This window comes from Ursus americanus, chromosome 3, assembly GCF_024610735.1.
Source record: "Ursus americanus isolate L20-20 chromosome 3, mUrsAme1.1.p, whole genome shotgun sequence".
In the NCBI taxonomy this organism is placed as follows: Eukaryota; Metazoa; Chordata; class Mammalia; order Carnivora; family Ursidae; genus Ursus; species Ursus americanus.
Genome location: NC_142129.1, coordinates 45645594 through 45663544, shown reverse-complemented (window position 1 = coordinate 45663544; position 17951 = coordinate 45645594). Strand labels below are relative to the sequence as shown.

The 17951-nt window shown below is 42.4% G+C and overlaps 1 protein-coding gene and 1 pseudogene across 1 annotated transcript in view; both read left to right on the top strand.

The window, feature by feature from the left end:
- CHN2 (chimerin 2) overlaps positions 1-17951 on the top strand; it is a 283809-nt gene that overhangs the window by 148297 nt on the left and 117561 nt on the right. Inside the window, exon 3 of the mRNA XM_045792953.2 lies at positions 6438-6493. Coding sequence (XP_045648909.1) covers positions 6438-6493 — 56 coding nt within the window. The remainder of the gene's footprint in view (positions 1-6437; positions 6494-17951) is intronic.
- LOC123789711 (small nucleolar RNA U3) lies at positions 11026-11148 on the top strand (annotated as a pseudogene).

The following is a 17951-nucleotide window of genomic DNA, read 5'->3' as shown; positions in this document are numbered from 1 at the left end:
GTGGAATCCACATTTTTCCATCACACACTTTTTTTTTCAAACTCTAGTGATTATTTGGTACTTTGAAATCTCATATTTACTGGAGGCAGTACAGTTTTGCCATATTATAGGGCTTGATTCTAAAAATTATGATTTTCAATTGTTACAAAAGCATATAGGTATGTCTTAGCTTTTATTGCCTGTTATTGGACATAACTTTGACTTACTTGATATCAGATTCTTATCATGAGGCACGAGTCCCAATTCTGACATTATTCCTAAGAGAAAATTAGTCTACTTGATGATAATCCACTTGAGAAAGTGGTTTCTCGGGTTTAATGCTAATTGCGATGTTCTTGGTTGCAAGTGTCTACACGGCTTACTTTCCTGATACTTTAAGCGAAGTCTTAGAACTGAGTCTCAGCGCTGACTGACCTGCGTCACCCATTCCTAACTCCAACACTGTGGTCAGAGAGTTGGGATATGCTGCTGCCCTGATCCAGTCAGAGACCAACCCTATATAATCCACAGAACTGGAAACTTTTGAGTGCTGTTGCAACAGGGAAGATGGAAATGGATGTTGGGAGGGCAACCACAAATGTCTGGCTTAGAAATGTAGAGGAATAGGAACCTTAAAAACCAACTCTCTCTGTATTTTATTTAAAGTAGATAGTTCATTCATTTACTCACCACTCATTCAGAAAATACATATTAAGTTTTTGCCTTAAGCCAAACACAGTGCTTAGAGTTGTGCGGCCAAAGGGATGGATAAGCCCGGGTCTTGACTCTGAGCACCACGATGTCACATGATGTCCTTTAACCCCCTGCGTTCTCTGCTCCCCTCCCTTTCTTAGAACCTAATGCTATCACTTACTGGGCTGTTTCCGTAAGAATAATCTTGTCCCAAAGTATCATATATCTGTAGCTAGTCCTTAGTATACAAGACCAAACCCCAAAACATTGATGAAGTCACTGAGAAAGTTTTGGTTTCAATTTTCTAAAAGAAAAAGCTGTCTTCAAGTTCACTTAAAAAAAGAAAAAAAAAGCCACATTTGAAATTTTAAACCAGAACTGTATGAACTGTATGCCCTAAGCAGAGAAGTTCACAAGTCAGCCACCCTGGGTATACTCTGAAAAGTTTTATTTTCTAAGAGGCCAAGTGCCAATTAGACAGCAGATGCTGGGGCCGACAGCTCTCCCAGGAGACACTCCCAGGCAGGAGGTCAAGCAGTCATAGCTTGTGCCTGTTTTCCTAAAGAGGAGTTTAGAACCTCAAAACCCTGCTCCACTGACCCCCTGAATCAGAATAGCCTAGGAGGAATATTTATAATAACAAATCCTCAGCCCTACCCCCAGATTTCTGAATCAGAAGAGTGGGGAGATCTGCAACTTATCACATCCCACAGGTTTTTCTTCTGCACACTTAACCCGAGACCCCTCATCTTGAGGCTACGTGGCATCATCCTCGGGTTCTTCACAGTGCCATTAGACAAGAGGAGAACTCAGTCCCCATTAAGATTGGACATTCTGTTAGCGAGGAGGTAGGAGGTGGGGTTAAGGCAAGAAGACCTCCAAAGCCCCTACTATTTCTCACTCACACCCAAGAGTTTTTCCGGTGAAGACTGGGAAGCCTGGGCGGTGAGCAGGGTGGTACTGGGCTCAGTGTCACAACCAAATGCCTGGGTTGGGCTCCTGGGTCTGCATGCCCTCTTTAGAAAGAAGGGGCTGTAAGAGGCCATTTGTGAAGGGTCTTTAAGGAACTGATGGGTGTGGACTGGGCTTTAGCACCACCCAGGCTACGGGCTCTGGATTGGCATCCACAGGAAGTGGGGTGATTATTGTTAGAGGAGAGTGCTTCCAGTTCTCTTATTGAAGACAAAATAAAACATTCTTCCAGTGAGCTCTGCATTTTACAATGTGCTTCAGGTTGCTTGGGGAGCAAGGACTCCTCCACCTCCACATTCCCCAGTGACCACACCCCCTGCCAAACGGCTCCTTCCAGTGCTAAGAATGAATCGCGTGCTATAGAGTGCCCAGGGCAGGGGAGTGCCTGGAACATATTTGGAACATTGCTACAGCAGCAAATTCCATCGTATCACCTCTTAGCCCACAGAACCACCCAAGAAGTGACATACGTTACTGCATTTTGCTTGTGAAATGTGTTTGTTGAACAACAACAAAATTCAAGAAGTGACAGTTTCAGATTATGTGACACGTTCCAGTTTGTATTAAATATGCCTCAGAGGTTTTTTTCACGGACGGTGGTTTTGTTATAGCTAACCTTGAAAAGGAGGGACTGAGACTCTCACTCGAAGCTAAGATAGGCCCATTTTTTATATGGCTACCATCGCGGTTGGTTGCCATCTCATTATCTTTATAGAGACACATAATCCAGATGGTCAACAGGCTTCTGTGCCTATTTGCCAACTTCTCTTGCTTAGAGCGGCACCGAACAGATCGGTTCCTGAGACCTGCTCACTGAGAAATGGCGATCAATCAATGATGGGTGCTGTCCAGGGACCAGGAAGGAGACCTGGTGTCTCTGGCTTGAGAGGTTTGCAAGGGCCCCCTCAAAGTTGCTCCTGGCTCAGACTGTTTCTGAGACTAGTGAACAATGGCATTTCTCTTTACTAAACCCCAGAAGGTCCTCAGAGGACACAGTGATGGACTTTAGCCTGTCCAGAATGTTCCTTCACCTGTATCCTCTGGGATTGTTAATGGCCTCTCAGTTGTTTGCTGTTTCAAGGTTCTTCCCTCCATTCAATCCGTCATTAAGCCCTGTCTGTTCTCCTCTGCAATCAACTCACCTTTTTATCTGTGTTTCCACCAGTGTTGTCTTAACACACATTTTCACAATGATCTTGATGTACAACTGAAATGCTGTTCTCTCTTGATTCCCTGCCTTCAAGGCTCCTCCTCTGATCCTTCAGGGCGGCAAAGGGAAGTGGCCCCACTCCTGGCTGCCGAACATTAGAATCTCCAAAGAGCTTCAAAAACAAAACAAAACAAAACAAAAACAAATTTGGGGGCTTTTCACCAGACTGTCAGAGTGAGCGTTGCCAGCGAGCAGCCCCAGTCCCACATAGGACCTCTCCACCATCTGCTTTAGGGAACCACTGGCAAGGCTGAAAAACACAGACCTTGGGATCTGGAAATCAGGCTTTATATCTCGATTTCCTCATACTATCTGTGTGACCTTGAGCTTCTTCAAAGCTTAGCATCTCTACTGCTCTATTAGTAAGGTGGGAGGCCCCACCTCCCACCTCCTCACTAACAGAATGTTCAGTCCAAACTTTATTAGTTTAATAATAAACTTACTATTTATAAGTTTGCAAACTTCCTGGAAGTTAGTTGGAAAGATTAAATGAGAAGGTGTAGGTAAGCTGTCTGGCCCATAGTAGGTGCCCACAACGTGGCAGCTTCTGTTATTCTGAATAGTCTTCTCCTTATCATTATTCTGAAACAGACCACATCATGTCATTTTCCTGCTCAAACAATGTCACTGCCTCCGCCCTGCAGACACAAGAACATCCATGCTCCTTGGCATGACCTTCAAGATTTAGCTTTATGTGACCTCCTCCTACATCTGCCCATCTTGGTGGAACAGGCACGCTGGACTCTTACTGATCCAAAAACATGCCATCTTCTTTCCCTGTTGAGGCTCTTTCTTTACCTGGAACTGCCCTTCTCTTCTTTATGTGCAGAAACCCCTCTAATCCTTCAAGAAGAGCTCCATGCTTCTCCCCTTGGGAAGCCATCTGGTCACCTGCGTAGAAAGAACCACTTTCTCCTCTCCCCCCCATTAAACCATTTGGTCCACCCTGGTTTTGTTTCTCCACATGTATCTCTCATTGGATCAGAGTCTCTTTGAAGACATGGGTTGTGACCCATGAGTCACTGGATATGGTCCATTTGTGCACTAGATATGGCGTCAAGCATCTACCATGTGCCAAGCACTGTTCTAGTTGTTGAAAGTACCACAGTGGACAGAACAAAGTCCCTGTCCTCCAAGAGCTTACACTTTGGTCAAGGGAGACCGAACACAAAATAAACAAAACGTGATAATAGTGATGCGTGCCGTGAAGAAACATAAGACAGTGTAAGGGAGCAGAGTGATGGGATGTAATTTTGTACCAAGTCAGTCAAGTCAAGGAAGACCTGAATAAAGGGAGAGAGGGAGCCATATGGCTATCTTAGGAAAGAGCAATCCAAGTGGAGGGAATAGCAAGTGCAAAGGCCCTGAGGCATAGAAAAATAAAGAAGGCTCTGGACTCAAAAGGATTAGCTGGATGCCCTAGGGCAAATCTTAACTTTCCTGCACTTGTCTTCTCATATAATAAATAAGAATGATATTATAATACAACATTCTTTTTTCTGAGTTCTGACGATTCAATAAAATATTGTTCCTGGCACATGACAAGCACTCAATATGCTGGTTTCCTTCTCTTCTCCCTTTCTCTCCATTCATCATAGAATCATAATGCTGAGTGTGGTATCTGGTCTATAGCAGATGTTCAAATATTTGCTGATACTCATTGCAAAGACGCATTTAGCAAAAAAACGCTTCTGTCTTATAAGACATGTACTTCCTTTGTCACCTCCAAAGGAGGCATTAAAAATGGTGTCCAGCCTACCCCCACATATAACTGTTGGCTTCAAGAAGCATTGGCAATGGGAAGCGAAGAGGGGTAGGATTCTCTGGGTGTGGGTTCTGCAATTCCCCTCGCCTGGAAAACTCTGTGATTTTAGGAGCTGGTCCTTTTGGGTCTTAAGACAGTCATTAATAGCAACACTATTGAAAAGCCATTAGTAGGTGTTGGGGCTGATTCAAGAGGTAGAAGGGATTTCGTGGAGCCTCTCTCATGATTTAAGGAGAGCATGGGCACTCCTGGGATGGTCAGTGGAATGTCCACAATTATTTCTCTATCTTTGGCCAATTCACCCTCATGTTTCCTCTTCCACAAGAAGCCTTCTCTGTCTCTATCTGCCGTATATGGGTACAGTTGTCCTTAAGTGACACAGGCATTGTCATTAGTGTGGGCAACCCGGCTTAGAAATGTGACACATTAAAACATCTACAAGAGGGTTAGATGGTTTCTCCTCTGTGCGAAAGCTGGGCAGTCTACACTTAATTAGCTAAGAAAATAACCATGTTGAGCTAAAGGCATTGAGAAGCCATAATTACAAAATACATCCCATCATTTCCAGCCCTGTTTCCAAATGACCATCTGCATTTCAGTTTAAATTTCTTTTTTTTATTTTTAGACCTAAGAATAAATCAGAAATTTTTCCTTAACTTATTACCTTTTCTAGAAATATTTTATGATTGAACTTTAACTGTTCATAGATTTATGGCATCTAAAGTGAATTCTTCCTTCTTCAAGATGTTGAAGATAACATCAACTTGGTTCTCAAAGAGGTAGAGCTCACAGGTACCAGCACAGGGTGGCTTACCTCTAAGAGAAATAACCAGACTAGCTGAGAAGCAGAAAATCACTTGTTATAGTCCAAAAAAAAATCACAGATAAATAGGCTGGTAAACTTTATTTTTATATACAATTACCTCCATGTCCAGGCCTGAAAGTCTGTATTTAAAGCAGAATATAAGGGGCGCCTGGGTGGCTCAGTTGGTTGTGTCTGCCTTCCACTAGGGTCATGATCCCAGGGTCCTGGGATCAAGCCCCGTATCGCACTCCCTGCTCAGGGGGGAGCCTGCTTCTCCCTCTCTCTCTGCTGCTCCCTCTGGTGGTGCGTGCTTTCTTTCTCTCTCTCTCTTTCTCTCTCTCTCAAATAAATAAAATCTTTTTAAAAATTTTTTTAAAAAGCAGGATGTAAGAGAGTTATTATTTCTTAAGATATTAAGGGGCCCAAGAAAGAGGAATGCCAGTGGGTGGGAACCAGTCACGTAGATGAGAATGCATGGTGACAGGCAGGCCAAAAAATGGAACTCATGAAAAGAGAAAGGGTTTGGAGTTTCACTCACTCACAAAATCAGTGGTGTCTTGGTACATAACTGTAACGTTTCAGAGAATAGCTCTCTTCTGCTAATGCCAGTCTTTTCCTGGTATGTCAGGAGACATCAGCATTTCAATTCAAGAATCTTCTTATATGATCTTACTGCTTCGGTACTCACAGGTAGAGTTCCAAAATAGTCAGAAGGATTTTATTCATACCTTCCAAGAAAACCATAAAATGAACAATGCCAGTAACAATTATGAAACTAAATTGGCCTTGTAAAAGAATAAAAAAATCAATTTTGCCAGTTTACATGCATGGTAACTAATTTCCATATAAATGAGCCGACTTTATTCAGTCTAAAGATGTGCTTGTATCCTCTTTGGTTTTTTGTTTGAAATATTTGCAGTTCTTCAGAGGCACTTAGTGGGACTATTCGAAGACATTTTGGTATGTGTTGTAGTTTTCTAATCATAATTATCTTTTTTTTTTTTTTTTGGCAGTATATCAGTTACAGCAGGAGGCCCCTCGTCCCAAGAGGATCATTTGTCCTGGGGAGGTCAGTACTCAGCTATTTCTGACATACCTTGTTACATATGATGAACTGTCAGTGCTATGTTGATATCGGAGGGCTTTCGCGTTTCCTGGGAGTTGACTGGTATTAACGTTTGTTAGAGTGTCACCAAGTTTAACACCTGAATAATCTATATTATGAAATCAGGTGTTATTTTAAAAAATACTTACAAACTTACTTGAAATCAGAGGTCTCGTGTTTTTAACCATTGCGGAGGCAAATTAAGCCTTTTGTTAACCCCTTCCCCCCAAAACATGTATTTTGGTTGTTTTCCTTGTTTTTGCTGTTTTGATTCTGTTATCATTTTTTTCTATGGAATGCTTCCAACAGAGAAAACACAGAGAATAATAAATATCTGGGTACTCTCAACACTCATATTTAACAAACCTTTATGGACTGTCACATTTACTTGACATAAAAAAAAAAATACCTACAAGAAAAGTGACTGTTTTTTTTATTCTTGGAGATAAGCTTAAAAATATATCGATTCATAAAAATGCTTACCAGCCGGAGAACTTTCCCCAGTCATCCCTCGCTAATCAGTTCTCTTATCATCTGGGATGCCCGCAAGATTGGCACTATTTTCTATTTTTATACTGATCAGTTTCTATAATAGTCAAATTAATATCCTTCACACAAAGGTCCATGGGTCCTTGCTTATTTTTGATATTATGACTTAAATACAGAATAGCAGATGCCTTTTAAAGTGTCACATGTGCCTCATGAGGAGGAAAAGCCTCCAACTCCAGCACTCTTGAGATTTATCCTTGAACATCAGTATTTTCTGGCTACCAGATGGACTGGATCTGGTTTTGAACCTGTGTCCTCAAAGACTTAGGTACATATATCCCTACACCCAGAGGCGACTTATCGCTGTGTTACAAATGTTTCTACAGAAAATTTTACTTCTGTTGAAGGACACTGAAATTCACAAAGTAATCTGAATATTGACACAGAGTAAACATTCCTATCCCAGGAATATGGCTTAAGAAGAGAAACTATCTATCCTTAAAGAAAAATCCTAGACGAGGTCCACTCTTTCTCTGGTAGTCTGATCTTGTCTTGCCACCAACTCTGATGACTTTCGTCCTTTGGTTATTCAAGAATATCTAAACAAGGGAAGAATAGGATAAATAGAAAATGTTTAATAAGATGTTTGGGATAAAGTGTTTGAGGGGATAAGTAAGAAGCAAATTGTTAAACATTCCTTTAATCCTCGGGTGCCTGGGTGTCTCAGTCAGTTCAGCATCTGACTCTCTGTTTCAGCTCAGGCCATATCTCAGGGTCGTGAGTTCTAGCCCTGTGTCAGGCTCCGCACTCAGTGCAGAGTCTGCTTGAGATTCTCTCCCTCTGTCCTCCCTCTCCCCTCGTGTTCTTTCTCTCTTAAATACATCTTTTTGAAAAAATTCCTTTAATCCTATTTTACATCTCGTACTTCTCCAGGAGAGAAAATAGAACCCATGCAGGGAGCTAGGGGAATTCAAATGTCTCCGTGAAAAGAATGTTTTGTAAAATTAGAACACCACTAAGGGCTTTTCCTAGGGCTATTAATAAAAAGTCTCCAGGCAAAGTTGGGTACCAGAATTTAAAACCCAAGGGGACAGTAAATAGTCATTTGTTCATTTATTCACCAAGTATGTACGGAGAGCCTGCTGTGTTCTGACTTTGATCTCGGGGTTAGGAATGTAGCAAAGCACTGGGCTGTTGATACTTGAAGCGTCGAATCAATAGAGAACAAGATCACGACGTATGTAATCAGAGATAGATCTATTTTACCTCTGCGTGTGTGCACACACATGCATGTGTGAGTGTACATGTGAGAGAGGGAGAGAGTGCACTTTTGTGCTTCTCAAAATCCTTGCAACCGTGTCCCCTGTCCCCTAAGCCAGGTGGAGTATTAGCAGTGGAGACGGATAGATGCAGATTAGCTTCACAGAAGCTCTTCCTAGGGTTCAGCTGAAACCCTTCAGACATCCAGCGGGATCTGAAGGGACCACAGATCTCTTTACCGCTGCCCTTGCATTGGAAGACAATGCCACAGACATCTTAGCAAAGCAGAGCTGTGTGCCACAAGCCACCACCATCTGCTGTAACTAAAGAACATAGTGCACAGATAGCTTTGTTTCCCACTTGTCTGTCTTTTTAACCAGCTTTTCACCTTCTGACTTTTATCAGCTTGATTCGTTAGTAAGTGATCCAGTTGATGCTGGACTCACAGGTTGCTTGCCTCTAGAAATTCCACATCCCATTTCTACTATGAAACCTCACTCGAAATGGGTATTCATCAGGTCCATTTCCTCAGCAGGCTGCACGGGGCCCAGCCAGCCAGGCAGGTGTCAGGTGATAAAGGGTCACGTGCGTTGGCAGAACAGGTGCTGCTTAGATGGGTGCCAGCAGGCGCAGCTTCAGCTCCCCTTGTCCTCCGGTGCCACGTTAACTGCAAGGCATTCCTGCCCACGTTGCTTGGCCTCCCAGGACTTGGCCTCCTTTGAGTGAAGGCACGGCCTCCTCTTGGCCACGATGAAACCACTGTTTCTGCTACAGGCGATGTTTGAGCGAATGTCTCTTTGCCTTGCACCGCACCTGTGTGCTCAGAGGGCGTGCCTAATGAAGTCGGAAAGCCTCCGGTTTGAGTATATGGCCAGAGAGACCGAAGCTTTATTAACACATTTACGTAACACCGTATGGGTGATTTCTTTTGAACAATGAGTTCATGAATTTTTTTTGTCTTTGTCATCTCACCACTCAGCCAGCTTTTAAGAGTCCATGTTTTCCTTCTATTCACAGTCCTGCTGTCCTCCTTCTTAGTCTTCAGCCTCTTTGCTCCCAGCCACTATGTTCCTGGCAAGCCTGCCGAGCTGTGTTACTCTGACATACTCCAACTGCTTTGTTTCTCTGGTGACTAATAACCTCCCAGGCTAGGGGCCCCTCTCCAGTTAGGATCTTCCCATTGAATGTGCTAAGCCCTCACAAGAGGACACCAAGTGAGTGTAGTCACCAAGATATGGAACACTGTTGCCCAAAGGTAAAGACACAGGCCAACATGACTTGAATGCTTGCTAGCTGCCAACAGATACCAACCACCTAATAGACTTTCCTGGGAAACTAGGTGGGTCGAGGGGACAGCCTGATTCAGCAGGCAAAATCCAATGAGCTTTGTAAACCCAGACAGGGGAGCCCAGCTACAGAGTCAGCTGGACTGGTTTTGAATTCATGCTCTTATCACTTTCTAACTACGTAACATAGAGCCAAGCACTTACTTTCTCAGGGAGATGAAGGTCTCCTCTACTCCAAGGGCCAGTATCTACTTGACGGGGTGCTAAAAATGGCGTATATGTGTCAAGTGTGTACAATAGTGCTTGGCCCATGATAGGTACTCAGTGTTCTGATTCAAGACAGATTCAGAAACCTGCAAAGAGGAGGCTCTGAGATACTCATTAGGGACAGAGTCAGAACAATGACAGTGTTCTCTGAATGCGAGAGCCGAAAAGACAATGATCGAGAACAAAGCAAGATGGCTGGATCAGGAATTAAACCACCAGGAAAAAAGACGTTGAGGAGGAGGAACAGAGCGTACAAGCAGCTGAACAACAGCTCTGGCGCCAATTAAGCCAGGCATGGTCAGTTAGTGAAATAACCGTTCATTGCTTTCTTGAGATTCATTGCTGTAAATTAATATTTATCGAGCAGCAACAGCACCTGGCACTCTACTAGCATTTCCTGTGTGCTCCTTGCCAAGAGATTCAAAACATCTTCCAGTATGCAAAATTCTCTCTTGCCCTTTCCGACAATTATCGATCAGTCATTCTGTAAGCAATTCATTAATTACCGAATGTGCGCCTGGGTGGTCTGAGGGGAACTGTGACTGTTGACTCCCAAATGTGTACCTCTAGCTAAGCCCTCTCCCCTGGTCCCCAGACACCCTGCTCCGTCTGTCTACTTGACCTCCTCAAGTAGACGTCGCACACCACCTGTAGCCTAACATTCAAAATAGAACTGAGCCCCCCATTCCGTTAAATGGCACCTAACTTCAGAGACCTGGACTCCTCTCTTCCCACCTTCACCCTTTTCTCTAGCAATTGTCAAATTTACCTCCAACTGTATCTGGCACTTGCCTACTTTCTCCTTCTCCACGACTGCCGCGTGGTTTAGGGTGATGGTTGTTTCTTGCCTGGATTATTGCTGGCGAGCAGCCTCCTGCCTGGTCTCCCTACTTCCACGGCTGGCCCTCTCCCTGAAGCCCACATTCACACACACACACACACACACACACACACACACACACACACACACACACCATTCACCAAACGGGAGCCATTCTTCTGAGTGCACCGCCCTGCAGCCCCACTAGCCTCCACTCCCATTCGTCAAACAAACTACAACATTGCTACGATAGGATCTGCAGATCTGCTCTCTGCCTGGAATTCTCCAGTGTTCTCTGCATGTCCAGGTTTCAGATTAAAGTTCACCTGATAGCAGAAGCCTTCCCTGAACCCCATAAAAATTAGCATCTCCATGGTGCAGTGCTCTCTTCTGAGCGTGAAGCTGGCTCTAGGTGTCGTTTCCACAACTGGCTGTTTCCATTGATGATCGTTCTTCTCCTCCTTTGCCGAGAGTAAGGGGAGAAGGACACAGTCTGACTGGTAAAAAAAAAAAAAAAAAAAAAAGATAGCACCTCCCAACCATCAGATCTTTGTTGTATCATCCTGTTTATTTTGTTTGCGGTACCTAATACACTCTCTAATATAATTTCTATCACATTTAATTGTTTGCTTGTTGCTTATACATCTCTCTCCAGGAGAATACAGGCTCCAGAAACTTCATCGGTCATAATTGCATGGACTTGCCTAGCATTGAACCTAGTGCCAAGCAGCAGAGGGCAATCAGTGAATATATGGTAAAATGATGAAGAAAAAAATAGAGACTGCTAACATAAGGAATTTAGAATTCTCAAACTATTACTAATAGCGTATCGGATTTACCCAATGCTGTTATTAGGGTAGTGACTTGGACTTTTGGCAGTGGCTAAGGTTCTTACTTAAATACAGACTAATATTTTTTCCTGGAATATTCTATATTTCTTTTGGCCTTTCCAAAAGGCCAAAATTTCAAGATTTACTTGCATGACTAATTTAAAGTCAAGTTCCACTAGAATTACCTAAAGAATACACAGTAAGTAGAAATTCTTTTGTGACTAAATGATTTGGTGTCATTTGTCTTTTTTGAAATTGCTGGAGTGAGTTTCATTTCAAAAACCCAATTTCAAAAAGGGAAATAAAACTACATATTGTTATTTCAAATTGTTCTCCCTTTCATGCAGCTTCACTTCCTCTCTCTCTTGCTGTAGAATAATGTATTTTGGAAAGTTTTGGGTTTTTTTTTTTTTAATGCAAAAGTGAACTGTAGGACTGAGATTTCCAGCATTCTCCAGAACCAGCTTTTTGTTCTTGATCATCAGAAATTAAGCCAAGTATACATGACAGTGGCCTATCTTAAATTACAGTAACACTTTATTTTACCTCCTAGCAAATTGTATTCACTTTTTAAATATCACTTTAAATACCCCATTTTCTGCGTTTTGTTTTTTTTTTTGGTGTCCTTAAATATCTGCCCATTTCACTTTCTTCTACTTTATTTGTAAAAACTGTTCTTTTAAGCCTACAAAAGCATTTCACTTTATGATTACGCTTTTAAATTTCTGATTCACCGTACTTAGGTTTCGCAGTCTTATAATCTTGTAGCTTGAGGTGTTTATCTCGTCTTAGGCATATCTGGAAGATCTTAACAAGCCACATTGATTGACCATGTCATTCTCAACTAACTCAGTACATTTCAAATCAGATTTAAAGTAAACTCAGAGGGGTTTTCTACTATTCTATAATCCTCCCTCTTTTCTTATTTTATTCATTGAAAATAAACGTTTTTAAACCTATGTGCATTTGGGGGAGCATGGAAACTCTACTGATTCAAGACGTTTGGACAAGGTATGTCTCTAAAGTAATGAGATTGATTTTGCAAGCCACACACAAAAATCAATCCCATTACCTTTTAATTGGCTTTATGTGTAGTAATCAGAAGGCTAGCTCTTCCTGGTAAGAAATATTTCTGTTCTTTTTATCCTAGACTTTGTCCACTCGTCTTCTTTTTTCCCTTGCATATTGACACAACCTAGAATAAAAGCCTTTTTCCATCATACTTCTAGGCTTTCAGCTAACTCCGTAATGCAGTCAGGCTTTCTTCTTGATGTGATTTCATGTGAGCTTGACGTGCTTTGGTTGTAGACCTACTATAGTCAAGGGGGAAAGTATTCTAATAAAACGAATGTTAGGAAAAAATTTTAGACAGATGAATTATATTTTTTCCAAATATAGAACCAAGAATTTTGTGCTTCCTTAAATAAAAACTTTCTTATGGATAAGTACTGCCAAAATACATAGCCCTTCAAAAAAGAAGTCACTCTCTTGAGAGTACTTTGAACTTCTTCTAATGTAATGTAGACCCTGCATGTTTGCACCTGTAAATATTTAGTCGTTTCCAAGTGATACCATGAACAGAGGATAAGGGGTTCCTGAGGACAAGCTGCTACAGAATTCAGAGACTCAGGGGCTCTGAGCCAAGGGGACAGGTGGGCTGAACTGGAAGGAGTCAACAAAGAATAGTATATATGCTGAAGCACAAATTGAGGCAAAAATGGAAGGTTTCTGCTTAAAACCGAATAAGGAAAATGAAGGGGGAGATTAAACAGTGATTGACAATAAGTAAAAGTTCTTGAGAAGCTTCCTTGATCTCCTTGGGTGATTTTTATTTCTGAAAATCAAATTTGAAACTGTGTATTCCTTTATAGAATTACTTGAGGTGAAATACTGCATTGTGTAGTTAGTTGTTTTAGGAAGAAAAGAACAACCGAGAGCATCAGGGATTACAACACAAGCTGTCTTACCCTTACCTCACCTGTGACAGCCATAACCCAAGATACATCACTCCCCGATGAGGGGCAGGAGTGGGTGGTCCAGACTGCAACACAGCGGTCATGAGGAGATGCTGGCTTTCGTAGGGCCAACCAATGCCTCACTTCCACAGCAGCTGCTGTCCAGAACAGCCCACAGTATGTCTGCTCTGTGACTCAGAGGTCAGGTCCAGCAAAACTTCAGGTGTGGCCAGGGTTATCCAGAAAGGGGAGCCAGTTACAAAGCACTGGGTGCCCTAGTGAAGTTTTAAAGACATGCTTCACGTTTACTCACCCGGTTAAACGTTAACTGAGAAATAATGCTGATAAAGTTTAAGCCACACTTGGCCCTGGGCAAGCTTCGTCTCCCAGGCTAGTATGGTCTGGCTAACCAAGCAGTGAGATGTTTGAAAACAGATTTGTAATCTTGACTCTACTTTCCATCAGAAAAGCGTAGATGGTATAATCTCTGACCATCCTAATTCTAATCGGACTACCCTAAATGATACTGCCGAATTACTTGTCAGTCTTTTCACGGTAATGAGAATTAACAGACTTAGAGTGCTTGCTGTGCCCTGAGTGCTGGGTTAGAGTTTTACACATGTCATTCTTCATGGGAATTCCAAGAGGAGATGAGACAAGCAGCACAAGGATTGCAGACTCTGAGTCAAACCCAGACCGAACCTCAGACTGGCCTTCTAACCCAGTGCTTCTCAGCTGTGGTCCCAGGACCAGTGGCTACAGCATCATCTGGGAACTTGTCAGAAATACAGATTCCCTGGCTCACCCCAGGCCTTCTGAATCACAAACCCGAAGATGGGGCCCAGAAATCTGGGTTTTAACAAGTCCTGTAGGTCATCCTTATGCTCGCTCAAGTGTGAGCACCACTGTTGTAACAGTGTTCTCGTGCCCTCTGTTTTCTATGTCCTGCTCCCTTCCCTGTACTCTAGGATAGAAGACACAAGATGCTTTGTCCCCGATGACGCTTCCTGTTTGCTTAGCACTGTGCTAGACTCTTCGTGAACTTCAAAGTGGATGCCAAGTCACCCCATAGCCTTCTTTTGTTGTCTAGATATACTTCCTCCTGAATGTTATTTTCCACCCTTTAAAAATATTTTGCTTTTGCCTTTCTTTGCTATGTCTAGCTTTCCCGTACCCTGGAATGTTGCAGAGGCCCAATATGAATCCTTATAGGAGTATGGTCAGTACTTAATTTAGCCTGGTTTCCTAAACCCACCCCATCCCCCGGTTTGTTATACATTTTAGTGTGACACTATGTTTGCAATTAAAAAATATTTAAATTCCATTCTAATATGATTCATACTCATGTTTGTTCATATTCAGTACATACTGTTATGAACTCCAGCTCTTTTTAGATGTTATCCTTATCTCATGACTATGCACAAATCCTTGATAATTTACTCTTGCTTTTAATGTACATTTCCTTGGGGCGCCTGGGTGGCGCAGTCGTTGAGCGTCTGCCTTTGGCTCAGGGCGTGATCCCAGCGTTCGGGGATCGAGCCCCACATCAGGCTTCTCCTCTGGGAGCCTGCTTCTTCCTCTCCCACTCCCCCTGCTTGTGTTCCCTCTCTCGCTGGCTGTCTCTCTCTCTGTCAAATAAATAAATAAAATCTTTAAAAAAAAAAAGAAATGGACATTTCCATGAATGAAAATACCAAATCCGTTATCATTACGTCAGGAATACTTTGAACACATGTCTATATCCCAGGGTGGTAGTCTCTTTACTCAGTAGATCCTCTGTGTGCTTCACGAGCGTTTCTCAGTTCAGGATTGTAGGTGGCTAATTGGCTAATAAAAGTCAGTCCAGCACCGCTACTCTCCTGGCCCCACCTCTGCGCCTCAATCTACCACTCCCCTCACCGTCTCCAGGCTGACACTGAGCCATTGGTAATCCATCACCTTTGGCTGTGTCCTTTAACAAACCACAGTGTCACTTGACATTAGCTCTAAGTACACTGCATCTCCCTGTCTTGTTGGACAGAATAGCAAGCTTTACTTTAGCGATGGTATCTCTTTCTTCCTCCTTATTTACATAGCCAGTGTCATCTCCCCATCCACTTGGAAGGAAATTGAACAGCCTTGGCACAGCCGAACAAAGGCCTATTGGTTGCCATCCAGCACCTTGTGTCCTTCTAGGTAATTACACATCGATTGTTTGATGAATCGTTCTCCTATCTTCCTGGGTATTTCTACCAAGCCTGTAATTACACTTTTCTGGTTTGTCCCTTTGCTCTTGTTGTGGTCCTCAGGGTTCCATGACGTCTCAAAGACCATGCTTAACGATGCTTCCACAGTACCTTTCATTTCGAGGATGCAGGTCAGATCCCTTAAGGTTTCAGTCTTAGTCTGTTTAACAGTATACTTCAACCATTTTCTGCCTTAGTTCTGTTCGATTTTTAAGTTGGCACCAGTATCTCGTAGATTAAAAATTAATGATTCTCTCTTCGCAGTACAGTAAGAGATGGAAGGGCACGAATACAAAGAGACGATTTGACCCACCATTAAACAAAAAGGCCTTGGAGGCATTGACAGGCTCTAAGTTTTGAGCTAACAATAAGATGTCCTGACACCGATCGTAAAGAATGGACTCTAACATTTGTTAGTCTAGCAGAGGCGTTGGCAGACTATAGCCCGTCGTCGATTTTGGTAAATCAAGTTTTAACGGAACACAGCAATGCTCACTCCTTTACATATTGTCTGTGGCTGCTTTCATGCTCCCACGGCAAGTGGAGCACTTGAAATAGACTGTTTCAAGTACTGTGGTCCTTAAAGGATGAAGTATTTACTATCTAGGCCTTGCCAGAAAAAGTTTGCCCTTAGTCCTACACTGTAAGTAACTTGGAAGAATGAGTTAATATATTTAAAGCACTTAACCGTGCCTGTCATTTACATATGGGAACCACTGGTCTTTAATTTCTACCATCTCCCAAGAACTATATAGATGTTAGCAAAAGAGAGGGAATCTTAGGCCTGTTATTCAGGATGAATTTGATCCCAAGCCATTTTAAGAAACATTTTGGCCTTCATGTCTAACATGTGTAAATTGATGGACAAGGCCAAGGCAGTGACAACAAGCAGGTACTCTTCTACCAGCTTTCTTGTGGCCACTTTTCTCCCATCAAGAAATGGTGGCCTGTTAGAAAAGGTGACCCACCCCATAAGCAGGAAATTAAAGAGGGGTGTAGAGTCTGTTGATCCAGAAATGCCACCCGAACATGTAAACAAACTCGCATTCTTTGATCTCAAGAACAAAGCTGGTACTACCCCCCCCATGAAAAGTCTATATGTTATTGAATTCTGATGAATGATTTGCATGCTGACGCATTTGGGAGAAAGAGGGCTATGTCTGCCCCTGACTATGAAATACATCCCCTTAAAAAAAGTTGAATTAATGAATGGATAGAGGGATGAATAAATAGGTATGTCATAAAGCAAGTACAGCAAATATTATAGGATCTAAGTGGTGTGTATGAATGTTTGCTATAAAAGTCTTTCAGTTTTTCGGTATGTATGAGCATTTTCATAAGAAAAGGTCAAGAAGAGAAAACAAAGATTGTTTGTGCAAGAAGAGCGATGGCAGGATATGCCCTGGCCCAGGGGACAAAAACAACCTCTTGGATGCGTGACCCTGAACAGCAGGGGTGTGTCTTATGTCAGGGCTGCTGGAAGCACCATAAAGCGATAGCTCAAGGATGTGTAACGCGGACTAATTCGCCAGAAAAAGAATTCAAAAGCAAGACATTTATTAATAAGGCACTTTCAGTCTTATTTATTACCATACAGGGAATAATTTTAGGGGGGAATGCCTCTTCCAGAAATGCTAAATTAGGTAATTTTTAAAAATAATGGAGAACAGGCTTCCAAATTTTATGGCATCATCACCATATAGAGGAATGAGTATTGGACCTGAAATCAGGGACTGCGTTTCCTAAATCTGTCAGCCCTGGGTAGGGCTGTGAGCAAGCTAATTTACCACTCTGAACTGCGGCTTTCTTGTCTATAAGAAGGAGGCAGAGATACATATCCCACCTTCCTTTGGGGAGAACAAGTGTTGAAAACATTCTGAAGGCCCCACTGATCTCATCAGACAATGAGTTCTCAATCGGAGTGATATTAACCCCAAGGGTGAGGGGGCAACATCAGTCCTTAAGGGAGCACACTCTTCTAATGTGTAAAGCACAGATACACATACAGAACATAAACAGATACACAGTCTGTCTGTAGTATTAAAATTCCATTTGGGAGAGATGACAAGGAAAAAAGCATGTAAAATGGTTCCAAAGAGATTATAATGCAAAAAAGATTGAGGACATTTCGGTAGACAGTCTTTCATTTCTACCACCTCCCTAGTTCTGTCTGCCATTCTTTTTTTTTTTCAGGTGGATTAATTTTATTCATCGGTTGGAACACATACATTTGAATACTTACACTGAATACTTACATTTAAATACTGTTACTCTAGAAGGAGGGAGAAAA